Raw genomic sequence first — 25,956 nt, 5'->3', positions numbered from 1 at the left:
GTTGCACGGAGGAAGCCCGAGCGGAGCCGCGATGGAGATGCTGCTGCCGCCAGTGTGAGTGCGGCGGCGGCGGGGCGGGCGGGGAGGCAGGCGGGCGCCCGGAGCCCGCCGGGACGGCGGTGCGGAGCGGAGCGGAGCGGAGCGCTGTGCGGTCCGTGGGCTGGGGCGGCGGGGCGGGCCCGATCGCGCAGCAKCGAGCGGAGGTGCCGCGGCTCTCCGCAGCCCGGCCGGCCCCGCCGGGCCCCTCGGCACAGGGGGGAAGCGGTGCCCGCGGACAGGGGACGCTCGGAACCGGCCGCGGGGTAGCGCCGGCGGGAGGATCGTGTCGGCGACCTGGTGGCGGAACCGGTGCCCGGGGCTCCCCTGGCCAGCGCGGCCGCCCGGCGTTCGGAGATGCCCGGTTGTGCCGCTGCGGGTGCCGGCCGCGGGCATCGTGCGGCGGGGGGAGCGGGCTCTGGGCTCCCGCGGGCGGGCAGCGCTGCCGGCACCCCCGCYCCGCCGCCTTCCCCTGTGCCTTCCAGCCTGCGGGGACAGGCGGGCTTTTTCTCCCTCCTCCCCCTCACTCCTTCTGCTTCCTCCATATGTGGTCCCAAATTACTCCTTGTTTGACTCAGCAGTCGTGCTTATCTCACACCCGGTTTTCTGGTTATTTAGTTAAGCATCTTTTTTGGTGGTAGTGCCCAGGCAGTGCTCCCCATGCAACCATCTCCAGCTGCCCCTCAGCTGGGCTCGATCCTTCCACACGCTGCAGTTCAGTGCAACTTCATCCTATGCCTTCGGGAGGTAGATTTCAGGCACGCTGTGGGTGAGGTTCTTGAGAACAAACCGAGAGAAACCACTTGCAGACAGCTCTGACCCAAGTAGTGAAACGGTAAGGGAGATTCCAGTACTTCAGGCCGACTGGCAGTTCCCAAAACAGAAGGCGTATGACTGATGGTTTTATAGGCTTCATTACCTTAAAACAAAGTCATCCTTTGTGACAAACTAATGAAACTTCAGCAAATTAATTTACGCTTCACGAGAACTTTTCCATCTAATCCAGATTGCTTGGCAGCTCTTTACAGACAGCTGTGATCGCTTTTTTCCTTTGCATAGTTATGTTTGATGTGTATGTAGCCACTATACGAATGCAGATCAACAGACATCAGTATTGCTTTGGGATGCAGAAAACTGCAATAAAAGTGTTCTGTCTTGGACTTGATTAGTCAGTGGTGTAATTAAAAATTTGGTCTCTTCCTCATAGTCCTTTGTTTTGAATGTTTTCTATATTTTTTAAAATATATTTTAAATATATAAAATATATATATAATATAAAAATATATATATAATATAAAATATATATTTTTCTATATTTTTTAAAATTCTGATCACTACATTCTTGCATAGTAGAAAAGTAGCATTCAGTCTAAAGGTGTTTTCTAGATAGAATGTCTTTTTATTACCTCTATGAAGTGGTGTATAATGTAACTTGTTTAAGGGTTTTGGTTTTTTTTTTTTTATTGATGCAGAATTCCTCTCTGTTATTTGTCCCTTTTCAGTAAGGAATTGTATAATTTTCAAAATTGTTCATGGAACTTGTAATTCGTAYCAGTCTCATGGTACACTGTAGTAAGTTGGTAGTAGTTAGAGTTCTGTGGATGGATGTTACTTTGTTAGCCAYGGTGTTATGGATGTATGTTACTTTGTTAGCCAATGTTTTATGGGAGACTTCTTACATTCCTTTGTTGCTTGATACAATTTTGCATGGTTTTGCTCCAAAATTCTGTGGCTGATTTTGGAATAATGAAAAATAAAGCCTGCTACTTGGCTTTGCATATGTTGCTTGTGTGCAGAACATAGAGTTCTAGGTTAAAATCTTAAATTATCRTTGGATTTTTTTTAAAACTTCTTTAGGCATGCCAAATTAAAAAGTTTCAGGTGTAGTAGAAGAGAGGTTGCAATTATGTGAGTCACTGAATATGTTCAACTTGACTGTGCTTACCGAATGCTAGTAAGGTTTAATTTTCATTTGAAATCACATCTTTGATGTACCAAGGTTTGTGGCCCCACCAAGTGATTTCAGTGCCTTTGCTTATTTCCAGCTTCAGGTTGGTTCAGAAATACAGTTACAATACTGTAGAATAAAGCATCATTGATGCTAAGCATTTTCTAAGTGCTGCAGCAACACAGTTTGCTTTGTAAGAACAACACTGTGATTGTAAACTCAGTGAGCAAATTCATTGGTTTGGTTTGGCATGAAAAACCCACTTACTGTTTGGACAGTCTGAGTGACTGAGGAGTGTATATGATAATTTTTCTAGAGAAGTTAGTTAGTCTATAGAACTGGGTATTTCTTACCAAAAGAATTAATTGTAGTTAGAGGTAGTGATTTTTTACCCTACTTAGTTCTCTCACTATTTGGAGTAGGRTTTTGAGAATAAAGAAAAATTAAGAGGCTGGTCACTTATGTACATTATGCTTTTCAAAACATTGAGTGAATCTAAAAAACGACCCAGTTTTTGTCAGTCATCCATATCTTATGCTGCTGCTGGGGAAAGCCTGGATAATTACAGTMCTCACTGTGTGTTCTTCCTGTCAGAGGTGAGCTAGGAACTATGTGAAGCAGTAAGTGAGGTCCTGCTAGAAGTGCAGAGAGGGGCTCTTACCTGACACTCAGTGAAGGCGTTAACAGACTGCGGTCATGGTTGCTRCATTCTGCCATTGATCTGTATGGGCACAAGGTGAAAAGTTTAGCCAAAACTCTMATTCTGCCCTCACTTCAGAGCTTATCGGAAATATTCTACTATATTTCTCCTAAATAAAATAATATTCACAAAACCAGAACATATCTTCACATTTTCTTTAGTGGAGATTATTGTTGGCTTCTGTCAATGGCTAGTGTTATTCACCAGCTTACTCCTTCCACACAAATTCTACCTGTTCCTCAAAACTGTTGGTAATCGGGAAACCAAAACTGCTTGGAGTAAAGAAGTTTCAAGTGCAAATCTTCTCCCCAAGATGATGGTGAACTAAGTAAGAAGTGACAGCACTAGAGATTAGACAGAAGTATTAACTGTGGTTTTTTTCTTCGTTCTTTCCAGATGTACCAAACTTTGCCATCAGAAGCCCTTGGATCTGAAAGATGATAACACCGAAATTCACTGTCCTATTACAGTAAATCCATGGCACATGAAGAAAGCTTTTAAAGTTATGAATGAATTAAGAAGGTATTACTTCGCTGTGTACATCTGCCTGAAGTCCGTAGTCCATTTTTACTTTCATTCGCATTTGTTAATGATAAAAATAGTTTGTTTATTAAGAACATGCAATTTTAAAATTATAGCTGATGAGAAGGATTAAATATACAATGAGGTGATAGCTGAATGATAGCCATGACAATAGCTGAAATGTATGCACTATGCTAGTTCCATGAGACCTGAAAAGTACTTACAGGTTGTATTTGAGGAGTTACAGCTATTGATCCTGTCTTGTATGTAGTTGATCCTGGATAAATGTAAGATGACTCTTTTGTTTAGCATTAGGCTCTTTGTGTGCCTGTTTTTGATTTTCGTGGTAGGCTTGTGTGCCTGTTGTTTTCATGARCCAGAAAAACGTTGACATTTTCTAGTCTGGAGACATAAGTCACCATATAAACCAACTGACTGTATATTTTCTTAGTTATCATTTGCTTGGCCCCCTGCGAGAAATTGATGAACTTGCAAATCAAATGAAAAGTTAAAAGTAACTTTTCTGAATAAAGTTCTGTAAGACTTTGAGGGATACTACCATCAGTTTCACCAAATCTGGGAGGCTGGTGCTGATGGTGTTCTTAGCATCCATATTGATTTATATTTTACATATGAGTAGGTGAAGTGATGTTGAAAACTGTGACAGCTGGTAATTAGAGCTCACAACTGAGTTCTGAAAATCAGGACTCACAGCTATCACTGACAGTAATTCAGCTTTATAACTAACACCAACAATGGAGAAATTAAATACATAAAAATACTTCTCCAGCAGAGACAGTACTGGAGGCAGTAAAAATCCTGTAGTTCTTTGTAATTTCCCATATAAAATGAAAAATTGGAGATGCTCCACCAAAAAGAAACACAGCAACTGATACCCTTTTAATGTATGTGCCTCTGCATTTGACCTTTGCCATTCCATAGAGGTAAATCTTTAAAACTATGTGCTGGATAGACTGACACTTGTTGCTTCACCYGACATGCCCTTGGCTCTTTCACATGTCCCAGTTACCAGATTCGGTGTCTCAAGAAGCCTAACAGWGCCTGGCTAGAGCCAGTAGCAATGACTTCCTAAGGATGAGCTAGAGTTTACATGGAGAAAGTTTCCCACAAGGAATCTTATGATAGTTTCAGAAGTCAGAAACCTTGCCTGCATTTTGTTGTGTTGCAAGTAAAAGATATACTGTCTTCCAGCAGAGTGCATTTTTGAAGCCCATGGATTATTTTCAGAATACACTTTAGTTTCCATGGTTACTTAAATTCAAATTGCTGTAGAAGCAATTTGAGCAATTTTGTCTTGCATGTATAAATACTTAAAGTTTGAACAGGAGCTGTGCCATATAACCTTAACTAGTTCTCATTTAATAAGGTAGTTGTTGCAGCATTGTTTGCAATTTAATGATTACGATTTAAGCTTTTAAGATGGTAAGTGGTAAATAAATAAAATTATAAATATTTCTAGTTGCATTCATTTGTTTGAAATAATAAGCAGAAATATCTTAAAAAAGTTTCAGACTTCATTGCTCTAAACAAAGATCTAATATTGAATAAATTCCATTTTTACTAGAAACAACTTTTAAAATGTAGTCAGTCTCAGTTCTTTTTATTAGTGTAGCACAAACAGGTATTTGCCAGAGGTATACAGTCTGAGAATTGAATAGCTAGTGAAAAAAAAAAAACTTGCTTAAACATCTAAATAAATCTGATTTTGAATGCTTACGTCTGTGTGTTTATATTAAATTTTTGGCTTCTCTCAAGTCACCTGGCTCTAGTAGCTCTTAAAAGATTTTTAATGTGCTTTCAAATTATGCCAAATTTGACCAATTTTGTCCTTTGTATTTTTTGTCATTTCATTGCTCACCATCACCTCAACACTGAGTAGGGAGCTCATTAGAATAGCTAATTAGTTCTTGACACATGACAAAATTACACTCTGATGCCTGTCTTTTCACTTTATTATGATTTGCTTTTTTATCACAATGGAATTTGATGTTCCCTATATTGGTTAAAATTCTCATTCTTGCAAACAAGATGGGGGTAATGAACTTTATATGAACCAATGAAGAATAGCCTGCAAGCTGGTAAACAATTGTTCAGTTATTCCTAAATGTATACTTTCTTGCCCCCTATTTCCCATTTTCTAYACCATGACCGTGTATTCCCTCGTGTATTCTGGTCACTGAGTCACTCTATACAAGCAAATTAGTGCAATACCACTTCAGAACATAACCTTTCTTAAAATAAATTGATGCACCCTCATGAAATGAAAGTGCTAAGTTGCTGTGGATGGCACAAGATGCTTGCAGCAGAGTACATGATTAAGTTTGTATGCTCGTTTATTTAGCTTGTCAGTTTTGTAATAATGCAGAGCATATTCATTCATGTAATGCAGTTCCAGACTGGAGATGTTACTGTGTCTGTACATGTGCAATGTAATTAGTTAATCCTAGTTGTGCACTGTTGTAATTCTGTTGTTATCTTTAGTATTTCTGTGCAACTAAGCATAAAACTTTCTGTTCCTGTAACCAGGATAAGTGCAGGTATCTGATAAAGCTGGGTATCTGGTGCCCTTTCATGTGTAGCTTTCTGTTTCCATTTTTTTATAATAAATGTAATGGTTGTTTCAAGGTCCTCTGAATTGTGTGTTTCATCTGGTATGAATCATTATCTTGTACATATTTTTGATAATAAGCATATTGCAGGCTAAACTTAGGAGATTTAGATAGTTGCTGTAGCTATTAAGAGCTGAAAGTAGAAAGAGAATGTTATGACAGGATTGCAATATGRCCCCAAAGGCTAGTTGTGGCCACCACAGTTTTTGGGGTGTGACCTCCTCAAAGTCACCTTACTTGAGTATGGGCTTATAAAAATTGGATGACTGAAGACCTCAGAGGTCACAGAGGTTTTTTTTGGACTGAGGTGAATATCTGAGCAGTTTGGCTGAGAGCTCTAGTTCTGTCCAAGCAAAATGCAACTACTCACCTTTGCTACAACTTTGCTACAACTCAGTGGTAGTTGTAAACTATCTAAAAAYCTTTAATATGTGTTCAGGAAAGGTAAAAATTTATCTTTTTGGAAGTACTGAGAATAGAAGTCACTGGATTGGTGTACAGCTCTAGCTCCATCCCTAAGGAGTGTGTTAGGTCATACTTTTCCCTCCCTCTGTTGCTGTGGCTCTGAGTTTTGTGGATTGCATGCTACCTCCACAGGGACAGTGTTAGCATGAGCAGGAAATAAAAGGCTGTAACTATGGCTATTTAGATGCTGAGAAATTGCAGACTTCTGATGTTGTGATGTGTTTTCTTCCCCCGCTTCAGACTAGAAAATTGTATTACGAGGAATACATGTTATGGGTTTAAGTGGAAGAGGTATAGCCAATAGCTGTAAACTGCATTAGAAACACCTGTGCTAGGAACAGTTATAAATGAAATGTTACTTTATTGCAAATGAACAGGGAGGAAATATGGATTACAGTCACAAAGGACAATAATGCAAGTAGGAGTAATGAAGATGCAAAGTCAGGCAAGATACGAAGTTAACATAAATTCTAAACTGCTCAGAGTGGAAGGAATAATTGCTATTGTGTACATGGACTGAATTTGAAAAATGCTTGGAAAACAGTGAATAAGAGTGAGTAGTAGATTTGAACAATTAAGTAGGCATGATTTTGCAGCATAATGTGACACAGGCATCTCAGTTGAAGTTTGGGTTCTTTGTTGTCTGTAAAACCTTGTTTCTTACGTATTTTTTTTAGTGCTTGTGTATAATTGAATTCTGTTTTTGTCTATCATGGTTGTTCAAAGGGGCCCAGACTTCCAGAAAGAGTGTTTATAAATTGGGCTGATACAAATTGTGGTTATTCASCGCAGAAGACTTCTGTGCAAGGAATCACAGTTCAGTTGTCTGATGTTTAGAAAGTTTTGTGTACCCAAGCACCATCCGTAATCTGATTGAGTAATAGTCATGTGGTTGTGTAACACATTTAAAAACAGTGTTTCATCAACATTGCCTGCCTGTTTCAATTACATGGGAAAAGAAATTGTGTGTGATATATTATACTTTTCTGTTGTAGTTCACTTATGTGAAATTGCCTTCTCTGATATTTCTAAATAGTCAAAACTTGCTGTGTGATGTGACGATAGTAGCTGAAGACATGGAAATTGCAGCGCATAGAGTTGTGTTAGCCGCCTGCAGCCCCTACTTCCATGCCATGTTTACAGGTACCAATATTTCAATACTTACTATGTTGTAATCCAGCCTAACTGTATAAAGCACCAAATTTCGTGGCTTTTGGTTTTTAGGGTCTAATTTGATTTTTAGAGAAACCAATAGGAATATTTGGGATTCTTAATGATTATTTTAGCTTTTGCAGTCTAAGGACATAACTTAACCTTTGTTAGCATGATGAATACTTTTTAAAGCCTCCTGAATTAAAAAACAAATTAGATGTTAAATAAACCAGGAATAGTCAGGTCATTATACCCTTTAATCCTCTAGTAATCTCAGTCATCTAAAAGATGGTTAAAATAACTTTCATGTGAATTTTGGAGCAAATTATGTCCTTTAACAACTACTGCTGCTGTGTTCTTCAGACCAAGAGTGCTCCAGGCTGTTAGTAGATATGAAAGCTTTCTGTGGCTTTGGCAGCCTATAGCTGGAGTACATGTTTTAGTATTTTTAGGGTAATTCTCCATGACATATGTACTCTGCATCATTGCCACTACTTTTCTGTACAGGCTTGATTCTAATTCTGCTCACTCCATGCTGGCCAAGTTACTGCTTTACTGTTAAAGCAGGAATGCTGAGGGCTTGCAAGGCTAAGATGGGTTCAGGTTCACAGGAGCCTTCACCTGAAATTACTGTGCTATGGATTTCATTCCATCGTGATTATAAACCACATTGAAATAATGTGAAATTCAGTGTCAAAATAAGAATGCTACTAAATGCATGTTAAAATTCAGAGGTTTTGTCTATTCCTCCTCAAATCTCATGCCAGCCATGTAGTTAATGCCAGCTGTGTGAAATTAAAAGACCTCTCTGCAAAGCATTGCTTCTGACCACCGCCTCAGATGGAGGTAGAAGTATCTCTTGGCCTGCCCATATGCAAACAGACTGGTGTTTTAAAAACTTTAATGCAACAAGATGGATGAAATTTGAAATACTGTTGTGTTCTGGGGAAGCAGCTGGTAATTCTTGATTTTATATGCAAATATTTTGACATAATCAAGGCTAGAAGTAGAGTCACTTCTACTGCAATGCTTTAAAGTTGCTTGTAAAATTAAATATCTATTCCTCAAGTGCTTCTTAAAGTTTGCATTAGTGGTTGAGACAAACATTCTGGGTGATTGATACATTTTTTCTTAATTTTTACTGCTGTTCATAAAATTAGAATGAAAAAAGCTTCTTCTACAGTTCTTTTTTATCACCTTAGTGATAGTAGAGAAATGTAAACCTCTTTTATTAGTTCTGTATTAAAGATTAACTGTTATTGTGTGTCACATTGAAAATACTCTTTACTCAAGAGTATAGCTTTTTATTATGCTTTCTGTGGTTAAGACATTTCTGCTTGCCCTGACTGCCCTTTCTTTGAAGAAGTTTATTACCCATTCAGAGTGCCAGTGCAGCAGTGTCTGTGGCTGCTTTCCAGATAGAATTACTGAAATCTTCTCTTCTCTTGCTTCAGTCCCTTTTAATTTTTTTTTACTTTTTTATACTTTTAAATTTAGGTGCTCTTTAACCCCCARTGGTGCAGGAGATGGGAACGCTTACTTGAGTAATGGGTGTGAAGTGTTTAGCTGATACATCTGTGTTGAGGTTTGTGTAGTTGGTGAACCAAATTGGTAGGAGCTTAAATAGAATTCAGCTGTGGCTTTAGGAGTTATCAACAGATTTTATACTTTGCTTRTAGTATGCTTACAGTACAGCCTAGCTGTGGTATTGGTGCAATTCAGCCTTCCCCACACAAAAAAATCCTGAAGTTCATTGTCATTGTTCTCTCCATGAGGCCTGGAATTCACACTTCTTAGGTGGATTTTTATTCTCATCTAGTAATCTGTAAATTCAAATAARTAAATTTGATCCCTTAATCAGCCACAACCAAATGGAAAAGTATCTTATTCYGTCCAGAATAAAACAGTGAATAAAAAGACAGTAAAAAAAATTGCACTCTTTTGCTTAGGGTTACTTCTTGACTAGAAACTAGAAGCTTATATTTAGACATGTGTTTGCAGGTTGATTCCATCATTCTCTGAGTCATTAAGTATTATTGCAATGCAGGCTGGGATATGGTATTAACTGGGTTCAAACTCTCTGCCTGTTGTTTTTTTTCTTCCCCTTTTCTCCATTTGTATTTGTAATGGCAGCCCCAATAAATATCAGGAAAGAAAAAGTTACTGTGTTTTAAAGTTACAAAATATAATAAGTTAGTAACATTTATCCAGTGGAGAGAGTGGAGAACAAAGTTGCTACTGTTTAGTCTATGAATATTCSTTTCTTCTTATACAGTGGAATTACTTTGAAATATGATTTAAATCTACTTAAATGTTTAGAGGAATTGATTATGAAACATGAGAGAAGGGACTCTTCAGTGGTCATAGGGCCTGACTTCAGACAAGGGCGACCTGAGTTTAATTTTCTTTTCTATGATGGCAGTTATCCTTAGGGATTTACCTGCTCTCTTTGTTTCCATTCTCAATTTGTAAAATTCTTGGGTAAAAAAAAAAAAAAAAAAAAAAAAAGCCTTCTTTGCAATACTTTGTGACAAACCACATATGCTTTTTAGGTAACCTCTTTAATATCTTTAAGTCAGCTGGTGCTTTGCTGTTGCTGCTTGGGAGGCTGGATCAGTTCAGTGTTTTCTTTCTGTTCACAATATGCTTTCCTGTCATTAAGAACTCTGTGGAGACATGATGGTGCTGCATCCCAGTCATAAACTGAGTTTTTCAGGTTGAATTCTAGACTGAGATTGCCTACTGACTGCATCTATTTCCTCTGTATGATCTATCAAACAGATTTAGATTGATCAAGAATTATAGTAAGATTGCATGTCTGTTTCACATGAAATTTGGAAGTAAGTATTTTTGGGGTTATTTTTGTTGGGTGTTTTTTGTTGTTGKTGGTGGTGTGGGGCTTATTGTTTTGGTTTGGGGTTTTTTTTTTCTTGTTTAGCGTTTTTTATTTTTATATTCTGGGCTTGGTTGTTAAACCGAGAAGGTACCTATCCATGACTCTAAAAGCCTTGACAGAAAATCTGAAAACAAACCTAATGTGCTTGCAGAATATCAAAATCTGCTCTCCCACACACACAATTTTCCCAAAGGACCACCTCCACAGCAGCTTGCATAATAAATAAGTTGCAGCTTACATGCTCTGAAGATCAATAGGTTTAATCTGTGTCAAACTAGAAGCAGAAACTTGGAATACAGGGCCCTGGAGTCATCCTTCAAAGGTGTAGGGAGATGCTTCAGAAAGACAGGTGAAAGGAGAAAGTTCTATGGGGGCTGGATTTTGCTGTTTTTTATGCAGGTAGATGGTCTTTTGAACTTCCTGCCGTTTAAAGAGTTGACTTGCAATGCTATTCTTTATCCTTCAGCTCAAAAAAAAAAAAAAAAGGCATGAATAATGGTAACAGATTTCTCAGCGATGATCCTTTTACCAAAAGCACAGGGTAAAATGCAGTGTTTAACACCAACCCTAGAGACAAGAGGGTGACAATGAAAATGTGTATGACTTCCTTAGAAAATATCAGTAATGATTAGTATGTTCTTCTTCAATTCCCCATCCTGTTGTATACATTAAATTTATTGTATCACCAATACCCTTATCTCTAGGCACCTATGCCTAAGGGAAAGAAATGATATCTAACACAGAAATGCAAGAAACTAATGTATTCAAAGATTGGGATATACTCTTCCAAAGTCAAATTTTATATACCTTCCAACACAACTTTTGTAGTTCATGTTCTGTTTTTCAGTTAAAATCAGTGCAAGAGGTTTTAAAGGTCTCAGATTACCTGATCTGGAAGTCATGAAGAAGGTTATAKTCATTACTTCAAAATATGTCTTTGGGTAATTTTTTCAGCCATAAAGAAAATGTTGCATTTTGAGAAACATCATATTTTGGAAGGTGGAAGTTATTTTGCAGGCCTTTCTATGAAGATGGTTGGTGGCATATGGCCAACATGTCAGCCTCCACAAAATGAGATCCAGCAAGTTTTCCCTTGCTTACCATTTTATCTTAGCTTGAGTTTGAGCTGTTAAATTGGATCTGTAAAAGAGGTGAAATCACTAAGGGAATAATAAGTAGGCAAGCAAAGAAATATGTATGTTAATTCTTCTGTGAGGATTTAACTTTTYTTACTTAAATAAATTTACTCCAGACCAAGTTTGGTATATTCCTTCAATTAAGAAATTAATAAATCCAGAGTATTTTAATAGCTTGCTTTGCCAGCAAAATGTTTTTGTATGGATTTGAAGAGTCTTATTTAGGCCTGATAACATTATTTTCCAGATATTGTACGCTGAAAAAAGTAGGTCACCTGCACTGAAAAGTATTAACCCAGGTAGCATTTGCCTGATGGTAACAACAAAATCTTCCTTCCTCACTGGAGGAAGGAAGGAARGAAAGAAATTGAATTATTTTTATTAAAGTTGTTTTACTATCACAACTGTTCATACACAAAATTTCTGCTGCTATTAAACTTCTACATTCATGCTGTGTTTCTATCTTATTTACTTGACTAATAAACTGTATTTGTAGGTGAGATGAGTGAAAGCCGAGCAAAAAAAGTTCGAATAAAGGAAGTTGATGGTTGGACTCTAAGGATGCTTATTGATTATATTTACACTGCTGAAATTCAAGTTACAGAAGAAAATGTGCAGGTAAGAGAATATTCCTAGTATTTTCTACTACAAATGAGATGCAATGCGCCGTCATTTATTTTGCCAGTGTGGTTCAGCTCTGACATGGGAAATCTCATCTGCAAACTGGAATTTTTTTCAGACCTCGTGCTTACAAAGCAAGTAGTCATGCTGTTAAAATTCTGGGTCAAATTCAAAGACAATTCAAGTAAATGAAGATTTAGTTGACTTACGTAATGCCATAAAATTAGATGGTCTAATGCCTAAAATTAATGCTGTCAGCCACCTCTCTACCACCCCTTCTCTAATATTTAAGTGCAATTTACATAGACAATGTTGATCTGTTCCTAAATGTGATACCATGTTGTCCAGTTAAGCTGTCCTATTTTTTTTTTTTTTTGCCTGTTAGCCTGCAGAAGAAAGTACTTTTTCCTGCTTAATATCTGTAACTTGCCAGTGGCCAACTGTGCAGAAATTTTTAGCTACTGCTTTTTTTTTTTTTTTAACTTAATTAAATCAGCCAATATCTATCATGAAGGTTTTGTCCATCCCACACAGAGCTAATCAGYTTTTCCAATTGGCTGTACCTTAAGATGAAGCTTCAATTGGAATAAAACAATCACAAGGTTTTAATATTTTCTAACCACAAACACTTAAGATGGACAGAGTAGATTTTGCTTCCAGTAGCTTTTGAGATTTATTGTAGAGGTTTGATAAATTTAGATAGTTGCATAAGGGGTGATAAATTTAATTCTCTTGTTTTCCTTTGTACTGTTATACTCTTCTTATCACTCTTGCCCATGCCAAATAATTGGTTATTAGCAGTTATTTTGCTGCTTCAKCAGGGTGCAAAACCATGTTGCTGTATTTGGTGTTAAAAACTTGTGTTGCAATTWAAAAATTATGTATTCTGAAATTAATTACTTTTATTGGGCATTAGGCTGAAATTATTGTTTTTTATTGGCTGCTGAATCTGAGAGAGACACTGCTTCTTTTAGCTGTGCTTGATTGAATATTTCTTGAAATGAGAAATACTGCCATCTTGAAACAAAACATCCTACTACTAAACCATTTCTTAGGTCGTATCGTAAGTCATTTAATTCTACAAGATTAATTTCTTGTCTTTCTTAAGGACTTGTTTCTTAAAAATCTTCTTTCTTAAGGAATTGTTCTGGTCTGATGGTGAATGTACATAGTGAAAAAAATGACTGAAATTCTGTTGTATTTTACCGATCTGGTGGTTGCCCAAATCTCTGTATYGCTATGGAAGACCTTGAGCAAATCCAGAGCTGTCAGAGATTCCCTAGCAGACCTCTTACTGTTCGATCATGCTGGCTTTTTATCCTTAAAGCAGAATATTCTGTCTTGCTGACAGAGCTTAATGGCCCTAATTTTGTACATTCAAACCATAACATCAGAGTGGATTTAACTGGCAGCCCCACTGTGTTTTGGCTGTGGGTGCTGCCTAGGAGGAGGCATTATYACCCATCCTTGGCTCTGCTGACTCTTCCATGTTTATGGGGAGCACAAACATTACATTTCTTCCTCATACAAGTTGAAGGCCAAAAATCCACAGGTTTAAAGCTCATGAGTCTGATAGGGCTTTAATTTTCRTGGCTTCAGGTTATCAGAAGATAGATATCTGATTGTGTTGGGGATGTTAGTGTTAATAATACAGCTTGGTAAGTGATATTACAAGTTTGTGGTTACTTGAGTACTTGAGACCAAASTTGGGCTTCTAATTTGGGTTTTGATTTGTTTCCAGTATAGTTGCACTTTAATGCTGAAGGTGAATATACTTSTAATATAACTGTATTGAATGTAAACTTATTCTCACTTTGTCATTTTCATCCTTTTTTGCATTATTATAATTAGATGTGTAGYGTTTATTTTCATTACAGCAGAAATAAACACTGTGTCTAAAAATAAATATGCTGATGACAAGTTCTTTTCCTTATATTTGAAAGTCAAGGTAGGAAAACTGTTGCAGTGACTTTCTGGAAGCCTAGAAACCTAGTGCAGATTGTCAGGCCTTAGTTAAAACTGTGTTCTCTCCATAAGCGTGTTGCATGCTCTTGAGATTAATTCTAACTCTCCATTTCTTGACCCAGAAGGTATTGTAAAATTTTGGTAATGGTTAGGAATTTATCTTGTAGGAATACAGAACCATGAAAATCTAAGATGCCATGTAATTTCATGTTACTTTAAAAATATTTTTTATATTTGGACTAATATGCTGAACTGGAGCATTAGCTTCTAGGTAGGTGGTTATGATTCTTATTCTGATACCCTTTATGGGATTTCATATCATTCCATCTCTTCAGGTTATACATAGTAAGAATAGGTATTGAATTAATTTCTAATATGTGATGCAGTGTTTGAAGAGGATGTTCAAGCTTCATGTTTAAGTAATGTAGAATTGCTAAGTAATTCTTRGTATTAAAATAGCTGCATTGTATATTTATGAAAACTAATTATACAGGAATGCATAATCGTAGCCCAGTTCACTGGGCTTTCTCAAGGGGCAGGTTAACTATGAGCTGCTTTCCTTAGGCTCTTACTTGATCTAGATGTGGACATGACAGTGCTTCCTGACTTGCTTTTGCAGCTTCTCAGTAAGAGTTGTCAGTTTTTTTCTCCCCCTGACCTGTTCTCACTTAGGTATGATTTTGGGCAGGTGTGGAGGTAGAAAAATCAGGTGTAAGTCAATGATTGAACAGAAAACCACCTTCATTTAGCCCATAAACTATCAACATGGAAGGCCCTCATCATGGGCTATTATCACTACATGAGTTAAATACAAAAGAACTTTTTTTCTCTTCTTAAGTTTTTGGTTCAATAGGTTCCCCCCAGTCTGCAACAATGAGACAGCTGGTATATGAATGTGTACATTCTTTAAGTGTTTGTCCTTCATTTAGAACAAGTTACTTTATAATTCATCTCTAGTGGCACTCACTTTGCATAATGCCATGACATGTTTCTGCTGTATTTACATATTATATCATGTTTTTCTGCATTCTTAACACTCTGCTCTTCCCTTTATTTATTTATTTTTTTTAAAGGAATGAAATTAAATGTCAGACTTAATGCAATATCTGCATTCTTCATATTTTAAGAAGGGAACATCCAGGTTAATGTTTTCAGAAGGCAAATCAACTTTCTTGCATATCAAATTCTTTTGATATCCATATAGGTATTAACTTCATGCAGTGCACCATGTGGGAGAGTTGGTTACTATAAGAAGCTCATGCGTGAGTAACTCTCCCACACTATGCGTATGCATTGCAGCCCCATTTTAGTCAGCTGTGCACCTCAGGCCTCTCCTGAGCACAAATATATCAGAGGAGAAATTCCTGCAGTTGTTGGTGGGCTGTGGGTTTGTTAYGGGCTTTAGAGGTCAGCCTGATACAGGCTGAGTGGAATGTGGTTTGAATAGACACCAGAGTTAGTTGATTGGGTTCCCTTCTGATTTCCTGCTATAATTCTCTGCTCCTTTAATTGTTCTGATGCAACTATTTGCTGGACTGTTTTATAAAGCAGGTCATTGAACTTAAAAAAAATCCTATCCAACAACATAACACTGTGTATCTCCACTTYGACCCTGCATGGGTTTTTGAGTTATTCTTAACTTGGATTGTGGGCCTATCAGTTGCTGTTTTCACCTAATACTTGGGGTTAGTGTACTGAAGTGTAGGAACATACACCTTTGTTGGGAGTAGATGTTTCCCTGTGASCTGGGGAAAGCATTGCATGTAGCTTCACTTTGCTGCAGCTGCTATCTTGCTTTTGTTCTTCTTTTGAGCGTACGAGAGACAGTAGAAGAAAAAATCACAAAAAAATACATTTTTACAATTGTATAACTCTGTCCCAGCATATTTTTTCCTCTAAAGAATTTTGTTAGGTACAACAAACATGAAGTCCAGAATCCTGAATAGGGTCCTTTTTAAGATGTATCATTTTTTGTCTTCATTCTCTGGAATTATTCAAGAACAATGTTTGCATAGTAATAAGCATATTATGAACAGACAGTATGTATGCATTTTTTCTTTGTAACTCCTACTGTTCACTCAGATTGCCATAAAAAGTTCAACAGACACACTTCTATTTGTATGGTGTCATAGGGTGTGGGCATAAGAGTTCACAGTACATTTGATTTAAGCTGCTGTCAAAACAAAGTTCGAAAAAGCAGCTGATTTCCCCAAGAAAGCCTCAAAATAATATCTTCATGTTGTCCCAGCTATTTACTAAGATAGTCATTCTACAGTACCATGTTTGGTAGTACAGGCTTTGACTATAAATGCCGCACATCATCACCTCTAGGGTCTACTGGTTGATCAGCTTTGCGGGATTGTTGGATCCTGAAAAATCCTCTATGTTGACAATGAACAGATACTTCACACCAAAACCCAGAGAAGTCTCACAGTTTAAGAAAACAGATGTGTGCTTTTTAAGATTGTCAGCTACTGAATTATATTTGTGGCATGACCCAACCCTTGCGGGTCATGCCATAAGTTGGACTGAGGGTATGTTAAAGGAACACAAAGAAGAAGTAATGTGATGTTAAAGGTAATAGCATAAAAGATAATTGCTRCTGAACTCTGAAGTGAAACAGTGACTCAATGTATCTAGGCTTGGCAGACCATATTTAACTAACAGTGGAAACTTGATAAAAATCCTTAGGTGGTTCATTCCAGCTGCTTTAATAGTTTTTTTTTTTTTAGTTCAAAAGGTAGATAGTATCTGACTTAAATGTTCCTGGTCTGTATTAGGTTAATWACTGGTACTTCTGTTTCTGGTAAAGCAACTTGTCACTAGTTTTGCTGTAACAATCTTACRTATTGAATGACTGTTCTTATTCATAAACTTTTATTTTTTTTCTTTAGGCTAAACATCATAGGCTTTTCTTTGGAGACCATAGTTTCTAAAGCTTTTACCATTCTTCTTGAACTTCCAGACTCTGCCTTTTACCCATATCTACATATTTAACATTGGCCAAAATTAGTCCATTAAGGCCTTGTTACTGCAGGCAAGAGTGTAACTATTATCTTGTGAATAAAAAGTACCATGTTTGATTCTTTATTCCATCAATTTTCCRGTAACACGACATTAATTCTAGTAGTCTCTTTATGCTTATGCTGGTAGAGAGAGTAAGAATGAGAACATGAAATTCGAAGTCATCATACAGTGGGCGAAAGAAATTGTGGCACCTCTTCATTTGGGTACGGATTTGTTGTTTAAAGTATTTATGCTTATTAACATAATACTTCCAGTGAACCAAAACCGCAAGCAGTGGAAGTCATCATCTGGTTTAATAGTAATAGAATGTCTTTCAGTAAGTTTATGGGCAAGATTTCACACCAGAAACTATATGTTAGGAAGAGATGCCAATTTGCAAGTCTTTTTCCAGAATACAACCACATGTTAAAATTAGTTTAAATTAAAAATGTAAATAAATTATTTTAATTTTGGAGAAATGTTCAATTATATTTCAAAATTCACCAATAAAWAACCGGAATGGTCTACTGAAAATCTTGTAAAATTATATCTGATTTAGAGGTGGGAGGACAGCGAAAAACAAAGACGTGTACGAGAAATTTTAAAACGGAAAGAAAAACGTAAACTATACTGAAGAGAGCATTACACAAAATACAATGCAAAGTAATGGATCGTGTACTATCCATACATACACAAGACTTGGGTATGTTGAGGAGGACAAAAAAACCMAAAAAACCCAACAAACCAGCAAGGAATAGATACTAAAACTTYGTAAATTCAGTAAAACTATGTGTCATCAATAAGATGAAGTCCATGTAAACATAGAGTCTGCATTTACCATGCCTAATCTTCACTGGTTACCAATTTAAAGGCAAAAATGAAATTCTGTGCAGCATGAAGCATTCCTTATTTGCACTTCTGCTAAGCATTAGAATAAACTCAGCTAAAAATACCCAGAATAAATTGTTATATTGTAATTAGCATTGGTCTGCTTTTGATGAAYCCTGTGTAGTTTTATGTGAGTAGACGTGAAATGACCTGTTCAGGGGCTACCAGTTTGTTCTGAAACTTGTATGACCAGACTGTCAGATTTGGTAACAGACTTGTTTTTTTCCTCATGCCTGTGTCTCATGATGGTTTCAGAGTCTCTCCTTCAGTACYAGTTCAACTAAGGGTCAGGTCCACCAGTTCCCAGGAGTTTAATTTAAAAGGGAGTTCAGGATTATGATGGAATATTCATTTTAGAAACTTAAACATGTTGCACGTCAACTGAAYGACAGCAACTAGTTGTGTGTGCCTTTAGTGTGAGGAAAACACGCAGTGATTTAGTACAAGCTGGTTTATAAGACTTACCTCTTTATTTAGTGTTTGCCACAGTCTTTGAGCACTTACACGATCAAATTAATAGAGGTTACATTCCAGTGATCTTCAGAGCCACTATCTTTCTATCTTAGCTGAGAGTCCAGTTACTCCTGGGAATATTGTGATGTCTCTCAGGGTTTATCCTTGAAAGCAAGTGTTTTGTGTATATAAACAGGTGACTAAACTAAGTGTCTCTGTATGAGTTAGCAACACTGTGATGTGTGAAGAGCATAAAGCATGTGTTTTGAAACTTGTTTCATTTTAAGCATKTGTTTTGAAACCAGTTTCATTTTAGATATCTAACTTGGAATGTTTTTCAAGAGTTTGTGAGGCCTGCCAATAAAGTACACCTTCGAACACTTTTCCTTTATTGGATCAAAAGGTGTCACTCCTCTTTCAAAGGGGTATRTCCAAAGGGGTATATTTTCTTTATGAATATAGGAAATTTTCTGTGATAATTGGGGTAGATTTTTCCTGTTTAGAATCCAAGGCTAACTGTTCTTTACAAATTGTGRTTGGGCATTGTAAGAGGAGGGAGTTGAATTCAGTACTTGAACAGACCTGCATTCTGTGTCTTGGAGGTATGCCTGCTGCTGTGTAAGTGGGTGGAAGAGATAAAAGAAATATTTATTCAACTGAACTGAATCCTGTGAAGCTTTCACTAAATCTTATAATGCAGTAGGTGCTATTTCAAATATAAAATACATATTTTATATATGAGAGAAGGTAGTGCTGAAATTGCTTATACGGGAAATGGCTGTTCTTCAGAGAACCTAAGAAAGAGATGTCTGGAAAAAAATGCCRCACTTAGAAACCTAAAGGGGGCAGGAAGGGAATAAATTTGATCTTGATGCATTTACAGATGTGCCTCTAGCCACTTCTTTAAAAACCTTTTGGTAATCATGGAAAGTGAAACAGCTTAATAAAAGTATATCTTGAGAAGAGTGAGTGCTAGGTAAGCTGGATCTAGGCAATTAYATCCCTATTGGTCATGATTAGCACCTTGGAGGTCACCAAGAGACCACAGAAACTTAATATATGYCCAGTACCTCCCCAATCATGCACTCTACTGAAATACAGAGCTCCTMAAGAAGAGTTAATTCTAAATTAAAAACTGCAGCAATTGCTGAGCAGTTTTCAAATAGGTGGTGGTGTTCTAGACAGTGCAGTTTGCTGTTGACAGCATCGGTCATGGTAGCAGTTTTTCTAGCTAGAAGCAGTCCCAGCATTCTAGCAGATGCAAGTAACTTAATAAAACTATTACTRGTGTACCACAGGTTAATGTTGGTGAAGTTTGCTGACTGCTTGTTGATAAAGGGCTTTTATTTACTTGCATTTGCCTCTATTTACTAACCACAGTTTCCTGATGACAGCTTTTAAAAATCATCACCATGTTATTTATTAATTGAATACCATTTCAAGGTATACTTTAAGCCGTGGATTGTCATTATGGCTGTCCCTGTCCTGTGCTCCACTCCCCAATGGTTYTTTGTACAATTTCCTCTTGCATCTCCACAATGCCTAGACAGTCACTTCATCTTGGTTTAGCAYCCATAGTCTTTTCCTGCAGTTCATGGGTGCTTACATGTTAGGTGCTGGAGACAGTGTTGGACCATGTGAGTGTTCTTCTGAGCTGATTTATTTCTAAAATCTGCATGCTTCTAAAGAAGAATGCATTTGGGTCAGATAAGACCTATCCCGTTGAAGATAACAGTGACACTTACTTTGTTTTAGGTTATTTTTTTTCTTTCTAGGGAGGAATTTTTAAAATAAATGAGTGTAAGTTGTTTCTCTTATTGTCCCTTAAAAAGTGGAGCAATATTGCACTGATTTGACTTTACATGAAAGTTTATAAATATTGTTGATAGCATCTTTGGAGGTGAATTCTGTGAATTTCTTTTTCCCGTGACATAAATTTAACKTGCCAGAAATTTTCATCAAAGTATCCCAATACAGCACATGTTCTTTTAGACAGACTAGTAGGCCAAATCTTCATTAAAACTGTATAGCTATCTTTTAAGCTGTTCATATAGTTTTATTTTTCTCAGCAGATCCTGAATTCTGATTTCCAAATAATCTCCCATAAACTTAATATTGTGGCCAGATTTGGCTTCCTGCCTTCAATATATGATGAGTAAGRTGCTAATTATTGAAACCTGAGGTGACAGGTTACAATTCTGTTTATTTCTGAGATAATTAAAATATTTGTCATGGGCTTTGGTTCCCTTATCTGCTATAGCCTAGCTTTTTCTATACTCAGATTAATCTTGAAACCACCTTATTTCTACCATCATATTTAATTTTACTATCACTTTTTGCTTCGCCTTCATGAAAACCCAAARTGTTCTGTCCATAAACTCACTTTTTCTTTCTTAATCGGTTTCAGGCAAGTGCCTGGAATTCTTGACAGCATTTTCTTTCACAAAAAAAAAGGTTTATGTAATAGAGCTATTTGAGTGTCAAAAACTATTGGTGGTTGGTGATCTTATTTCCCTGACACAGATATTATTAAAGCATTTGGAGGAGATGGAGTTCTTTATTGGATCATCTTATAGAGCCTTAAAAATAAAAAGCCGTTGGCCTTTGCCCATCTCCATCATGGCTGCTGTGGCATAAACACTAAATTTTGAATGCTTTGACAAATTCTGAAGTTGTATTCAGAGTTTCAGGTTAAAATGTTTTTATAAAATCTTTTAGGTGCATCCTAATGACTTCATGATTAAAACAGGATTAAGTGATGTTTTTAAATTCTGATGTGTGTTGAAACCACTCTTTACATGGTAAATCTAAACTTTCACTTTTATTCTTTTATGACTGCACCGTTCTAATAATATTAGGGGCTTGCTGACACTGCAGAGAGGTACTTAARTCCCAGCTGACATGAGTTTCATTACAAGCCTTATTCACAGAAACATGTTTAAGTCTTACTGGTCAAAAGCTTCATGTTGGACTAAACAGCCTTACAGTGTGCTCTTTGACTGTGTGCTGGAAGGGTACCACTGTATTTTGCTATTGTATGTATTTTATACTTGGTGCTTCAAGCAACCATCTGGTTATCTCCTTTTGACCTATTTTTGTATTTATGACAACAGCTTTGAGGATTTTAATAATATGAGGGCACAACTAATATGTGGCATAGCTGGAGGAGAGACAGTGGCACACTTCTTGAATTTATATGCATTGTAAGACATGTCAGGCAACAGTAAATGATCTCATTTTTCCAGTGAAATAATCCTAGTAGGCATTCTTCACTTGCTTATATGTGCCTGCCTGTCAGGAGAATGAGTGTAGGAGGGAAGGGAAAAGAGGAGCGCGATCTTTTCAYAGGCATATTTTATTACTAATATAAGCTTTGTTAATTTGCACTTTAAATGAATAAGCTTCACGTAAGAACTGCTCACCAAGATACTAAGCAAACAGCTTTGTAGGGAAATTTCATGTTTTCTTCTCTGACAGTTTTTAAATGCATTTTAAATGTATTTTTCTCCATTTTTTTCAAAACACATCTTTTGTGATTTTGGCTATTATACATGTGCAAAGTAGAACTGCCTGTTTTTKGGGGACACAGTATTATTATGTGCACTGCAGAATAGCTATGGTTGCTATGTTGTCACTCCCCTTTCTATGTTTGTTTTTAACTGCGAAACTGGGGTTTTGATGTGGCTGAAGATGCATTCCAAAGCCTCACACTTATTTGATAGATGTTTGATGCTCTCTTAAAGGATTTCCTTTTCTGATGTGGCTTGCTTGGTGGTATGTGACAGGAGGAAATCACACTGTGTGCTCAGCGTGAGGAAAGCGTTAAGGCTGCTGAAACTGGTAGCCTGATAACAACTAGGTGGCTGCAGCTCCTTATCTCCCAATTCCAGCTTGGCAGTGAGGCTGAGCATGTCTTTACAGTAGGTGCATGCACAATCACACGTGTATGGTACACACAACCAGCCCCATGGATTAATGCAGGCAGAAACACTCGCCTGATGTCTCAGTTCTCTCTTGAGCTGGGCTCTCTTCCTAAAGAGACTCTTGGGACATGTCTATGCAATATCTTTTGTATTGTTAAGCCAAACTGAATAAATACAATTCATACTACTTCATTTAGGGATAAAATTCTCGCCTGTATCCTCCCCTGGGTTATAGAGGACAGTGAAGTTCATGAGGTAAGTAGCAAAAGGAGTTTGCAGAGAAAGCAACTGCTGTGTCTACACAGCTATAGCTATGGTTAAGGCAGAGGGGAAAAAAAACGCAGGACCACCTGGGCCAGGAGAAGCAGATGTTGCACAGATATGGGAAATACTCTGTCCTGGGGTATTCACATTTTTATGTTCCTGCCTTTTTTTTTCTTTCCCTTCTGCAGATATCTTGGTTATTTCTTTCTGTCCTCCAAATGACGGGTTTTTTTTGGTTTTTTTTTTTTTTTTTTTTTTTTTTTTTTTTTTTTGCGCGTGGGAATCCCAGAACTTTAATTAAGGAAACTGAATAGACAGAAGGGTATGAGCCTTGTAAGAATGAAAAAATACCTGAATGGACATCTGAGCTGTTGTACACTGGCTTGTAGATGCCAAAGGGAAATACATAAGGGAGAAACAGAACTGAGAATGAGTACCAGAGAAAAAATTTATCTAAAATGTGGATCAAAAGGTATGAGGAGTGAATGAAAATTGTCCCCAGGCTTTAAAAGACTGTCTTGGACTATCAAGTGCCAGTGTGTTTTGGAGGCAGAGAGTCATACTTCTGAGAGAGAGAGGCTGTTGTTTTTGGGGACTGATTCACGGATTTTCCCTTTTTCAAAATCTTTGAACCTTCAGAAGATGTTTGGGTGTTCTGGTTTTTGTGTTTTGGTTTTGGTTTGTTTTTTTTTGTGGGAGGAGGAAGGTGGGCTGAGGTTTATGAAACCGCTTGTTTCTGCTTATTTGGAAGAGAGACTTGTGGGCAAAGGCGGTGAAGAGGCTTATAGCTTGGCTATGTCAGCATGGTCTAAGCAAGAGCCAGGGAATGAATCAGAAACTCTTGGAGGAGGTGATGGGGTGAGAGAGAAGTGGGGTTGAGGCAAGAGTGTGTTGCAGAAGAGATACTGATCTGTAATCCTGCACTTCAGAGGCATGTGATTCTGATTACTGTGGGAGGTGAATGGGAAGTCACCGAGGGATTTAAACAGGCATGTTTAATTTAAATGATAAAAAGAATAAAACACTTTTACTCAGCACTGCAGCTCTAAATATAACATCTGTTCATTTCCTGCATATTGTTTTTTTAATGAGTGATTTAGGAGAGCATGTGGGCTGTCAGAGCCATGCATGAGAAAGGTGCCAAAAACTAATTAAGGTAGAAAGTCCCAGTTACGCCAACAGACTGTGCAAGGTACATCCTCTTACAGGTCAAGGATAGGCTTAGAGAAAGGGTCAAAAGATGAAGCACAAAAGCAAATGAATAAAAACATCCAATCACTTGAGCAAATAGGATTTTACAGACATATCTTTGAAAATAATTCTTGCATACCCACAGAAAAGAAACTTTTCAAAGTGAGGTGGCTGAGATTGTATGGAAATGTTCTCTATATGGCTATTCCTTGGAATTTCAGCTAATATTTTAWTAAATCGCCGCAATGTCTTTAATAATCCTGAGCATTATAGAGTATCAAGGATTTGGATTTTGTTAGTGGCAGGTGGCATAAAGAAAGTTCAAACTTTCCATGTTTCAGAATTCTATTTATGAGTTGTGCATAGCTACTAAAAACCTGCTATAATTCTTTGAGTGGTCCAGGAAAAAAACATAACAAAGGCTTTTGAAAGTCATGTCAGTTATAGTCCCTCCTAAATTGTCATATGATGAATAATAAATAGATCAAAGATCCCTAGGGAGAAAAGTAACAAATAGGAATAAATAGTTTGGTTTCGTATCAAAGTGATTGTAATGTGTTACAGGCTTCCTAAGGACCTATTTCTTTTAGTTTTAGAAAGTAGGTAACAAAAGATGTAGGTGATGAACTGGTTTAAGGATTTTTTCAAGATCAGACAAAAATAGAAAATCTCACTGCTTTCTAGCTAAGCTAGATGTCAGGCTAGCATGATCACAGACCAAATTTAATGTTGGAAAGTGTAAAGTAATGCATGAAAAGAAAAAAAATTGAATTACTCCTACGTATTGCTATGTTTTACATTAACAGCTTTTTCTGGTATAGAATAACATACTGTAGTCACCTTAGAAAAACTTATACTATTGTAAAATAGCGTCTCTAAAAGGCAGCATAAAAAATGGCACAGCAGTATCTGTCTGTCATTGTATAAATCTGCATTATCACCTGTAATGTTGTTGGATGGTCTAAAATATGATAGGAATAGCATGCTTTGGGGAAAAGCTTAAAGCCATTAAAGGCATGGAAAAGCTATCATTTGAGAGAGGAAGGGAATTTAGGCCTTTTCTAGGTTGACTGTGAGATCATTAAAGTGGGACTCTTATTTTTCTTCCAGAGCTTAATTGTTTCAAAGACTCCACACACRCTTGTACAGGGTAAAAGGGTGAGTTACTAACTAATGCTAAAAGATAATAATTTTTGATTCAGCATACCTACAGAGAAGCCCACAAGAACATATATGTGCATAGATACTGTTATTATGTTTAGAGTGGGTGCCTAAATGAATAGAACACTATTTACATTGCTGCAAAATGCACAAGTGCAGCTGCCTAGGATGCACAGTGCTGCTTTCTAGCTGTGCTGGTTGGTTTGGAGATGATTACCCGTGAACCTTGGCTTACCATTAGATAGGCTGTGTTTCAAAGCAGGTATTTTCACCTCTAGGTTTCCCTCCCTAATTCGATGAGAGCATATGAGGTCCAGATCTGGGTTGAGCTCACCTGTTCTACTTTTCTCCATCCTAGATTTCTTTTTCCCCTTTTCCTCAGAAGAGGGGGAGGACAGGGAAAGGGAAGGTGCTGGTGCAAGCAGAGAAGTGCTGTGAAGCTTTATTTCAGTAAATACTGGCTTTAACCACATACTAGGAAGGGATGGAGGGCCTAACAGATTCTGTCTTGAGCCAGATGCCAAAATTGCTTCCAGTGTGACTCAGACTCTGGAGGACATCCCTTGCTGGTTGTAGCAGAGCTAGACAAAAAATGTTCTAACAAAGGCAAAATTTTTGCCATTTCCTTCTGCAGAAGAAAAATGAGATTTTTTTTTTTTTCATTTTTTCTTCATGTAGCTGGCTAGGGAAGCACATTGGTTTTTCTGGTTAAAGTGCCTGGATTTCCCTTATTATTTAGACAYTTATCTGGAAAAGTGTGAAGTTCTAGACTAGGCTAGAAAATATGGTTAACTCTTTGTTTTATGGGCCAGTAAGGATTGGGATTCCATTGAGAGGTATTACAGCAACAAGCTCTAAGTATAATGTGGCCTAAAAGGGTTTATGGACTTGAATAGACTATTTAACCAGAGAAGATGTGGCTGCCGCACCCCTGGAAGTGTTCAAGGCCAGGTTGGTTGGGGCTGTGAGCAACCAGGTCTAATAGAAGGTGTCCCTGCC

The 25,956-nt window shown here is 37.4% G+C and overlaps 1 protein-coding gene across 3 annotated transcripts in view; it reads left to right on the top strand.

Annotated features, from left to right (window-relative positions):
* The first annotated feature begins 6 nt into the window (after window positions 1-6).
* Window positions 7-25,956, top strand: part of KLHL2 (kelch like family member 2) — a 56,387-nt gene continuing 30,437 nt past the window's right edge. The window contains exons 1-4 of one of the 3 annotated variants that reach the window (XM_057375430.1): window positions 7-54; window positions 3,081-3,206; window positions 7,338-7,444; window positions 11,982-12,103. In XM_057375430.1, the coding sequence (XP_057231413.1) occupies window positions 32-54; window positions 3,081-3,206; window positions 7,338-7,444; window positions 11,982-12,103 (378 nt within the window). In that variant the 5' untranslated portion in view covers window positions 7-31. Of the gene's footprint in view, window positions 55-3,080; window positions 3,207-7,337; window positions 7,445-8,698; window positions 10,294-11,981; window positions 12,104-25,956 lie in introns of those variants that run through there. The other 2 variants (XM_057375447.1, XM_057375439.1) reach the window with 2 other exon arrangements.

The sequence above is a fragment of the Malurus melanocephalus genome, unplaced genomic scaffold, assembly GCF_030028575.1.
Source record: "Malurus melanocephalus ecotype Western Australia unplaced genomic scaffold, MMel_1.1 scaffold_9, whole genome shotgun sequence".
Lineage (NCBI taxonomy): Eukaryota > Metazoa > Chordata > Aves > Passeriformes > Maluridae > Malurus > Malurus melanocephalus.
Note: the sequence above shows the minus strand (reverse complement) of the source record. Positions and strands in the feature narration are given on the sequence as shown.